Raw genomic sequence first — 2,004 nt, 5'->3', positions numbered from 1 at the left:
TTACTGCAAACTCCTTGCTCTCACTGAGAAGTACGTACTCTTGCAGACAATCCCACACAAATCAATGCTTCCTTTCTCCTTAGATGTCACATTAAACTACTCGAGTTTTAAGTGTCATGAATGGGATTTGCAATCTGTTATAGTGTACGTAAAGAGGATTGTCTGTATTTATGGAGCAAATGCCGGAAAACAAGAAGAGAGTGACATCTCCTTTAAAGTAACTGCAGACAGTACAACTGGCATATTTTGAAATTCTAAGGCAACAATATTGGACCAGCATATGAAACTCTACTGTAGAGACCAAGTTAATGTACTGCTTTCTTCTGCAAAGTAGAAATTACCCTGCTGTTTTTTCCCTTGTCTTTTTTAAATTCACCAATAGGTAGCAATGTGAAATGCCAATATTGCCACCAGATAACTTAGGTACTTCTGCATTCAGTGAATCCCTTAAGATAACATGCAACGTCTGGTTTGAGTAGTACACTCTTTAAGATGATCTATCTGGCAATATTCATGTATATTAAAAATACACATGCACATTTTTGCAGACTTGCAATTTAATGTATTTTCATAATTACTACAAAAATGCGGTTTCACAACTGCTACCATACACTGGGACTCCTACAGTAGTATGGAGAATGTACAGATGTCCTTCCCAGAACTGGCAATACTGTGCATTGTGCAAATTGTCTAGGACTCCAATCCTTTCTGAGCAGCAGTTAGAAGAAAATTTGTGGGTTGAATACTGATATCAAAATACAGGTTTAAATAATTTATTCTTAAAAACATTCATATTTATAGCCTCTTACAGAAAATAAACAATTCATCTGATTATCAGATATGTCCTCAGTTTTTCCAGTTCCAAGGTATACACAGGTCTCCATCCTGCAGCACAGAGTAGAAATGCGAAATGCAAAGGTGCATGCCTTGTAGGTACGGCAACGATTCTTCTAGCAGTCGCTTACAACAATCTATCATCTGTGCACTGGAAACACTTGGTTCCTTATACAGCCGATCCAAAGAAAATTTTTCAGTGGAAGTATCGATTAGCTCTTTTTCTGAAATCATCATCCTAGCAAATGAAGACAACATACAGTGACAAAATTAGAACTTAATCTCTTAAAAAACTCCTTGAAATGCAGGTTATATGCATGTGAACAAAGGTGTCACTTCATGTACAGCTACGGTACAGCTGAGATGTTTGTGCAGGTTGACACCTATGTCTTCCTCGGAGGCTAGACTGAACATGCTTCCACGACTATGGGCAACAGCCTGCCTACAGAGTCCCATTTGAATGCCTCCACCATGACGGTTTTTTTTTGCTCACCAGGTAAGAGGGAAAAAAATACCAAAATGAAAATCCTATGAGGCTTCATTTTTAATGTAAGGGATGAAAAGTACTTAAATAACCTTGAAGGTGTAAGCTTTAAGAATAAAATCATGTTAGTAACTACTCTGTCTTCTTAACTAAGACCAGTAGTTTGCATGTCATCAAAAACAACGGATGACAGGTACAGTCACCTGATGCATATTAAATGCATTAATAACTTAATAATTGCAGAAGTATATGGATTTGGTTGGACTCAACGATCTTAAAGCTCTTTTCCAACCTAAATGATTCTATGAATATGAAATTCATAGCTTGCAGATGATTTTTTCCATTCACCCCAGACAAAAAGCGATAAGACTCAAGCTACTCAGAAATAAAGTTAATGTGCAGAATTAATTAAGACTCACTGGAACTGTGACTGATCATCTAATGCAGAGACAGTTCAGGTTCAGCAAGCCTTACTAGCTCAGGCACTGTGCCACATCATCACACCTATACTTCCAGAGCCAGCTTGGTTATAGAAACAGCACCAGTGTTGCCCTACACCGCAGACCCTGGGCTAATCAGGGGAGGAGCTACAAAGCAGCAGCACATTTGCAGAGCAGGGATGTGAATCATCAGCCCAAGCTACGCACAGACACAGCTGCTGAGACTATTTGACTCACATGAAAACA

The 2,004-nt window shown here is 38.6% G+C and overlaps 1 protein-coding gene across 2 annotated transcripts in view; it reads right to left on the bottom strand.

The window, feature by feature from the left end:
- Positions 1-539: 539 nt before the first annotated feature.
- The window catches only part of TCAIM (T cell activation inhibitor, mitochondrial), a 19,141-nt gene continuing 17,676 nt past the window's right edge, over positions 540-2,004 (bottom strand). For both annotated transcript variants that reach the window (XM_009324169.1, XM_009324168.1), the window contains exon 10: positions 540-1,072. In XM_009324169.1, coding sequence (XP_009322444.1) covers positions 847-1,072 — 226 coding nt within the window. In that variant the 3' untranslated portion in view covers positions 540-846. The remainder of the gene's footprint in view (positions 1,073-2,004) is intronic.

This window comes from Pygoscelis adeliae, unplaced genomic scaffold (genome assembly GCF_000699105.1).
Source record: "Pygoscelis adeliae isolate BGI_AS28 unplaced genomic scaffold, ASM69910v1 Scaffold25, whole genome shotgun sequence".
NCBI classification, from domain to species: domain Eukaryota; kingdom Metazoa; phylum Chordata; class Aves; order Sphenisciformes; family Spheniscidae; genus Pygoscelis; species Pygoscelis adeliae.
The sequence above is the reverse complement of the archived record's forward strand: the minus strand, read 5'-3'. Positions and strand labels throughout refer to the sequence as shown.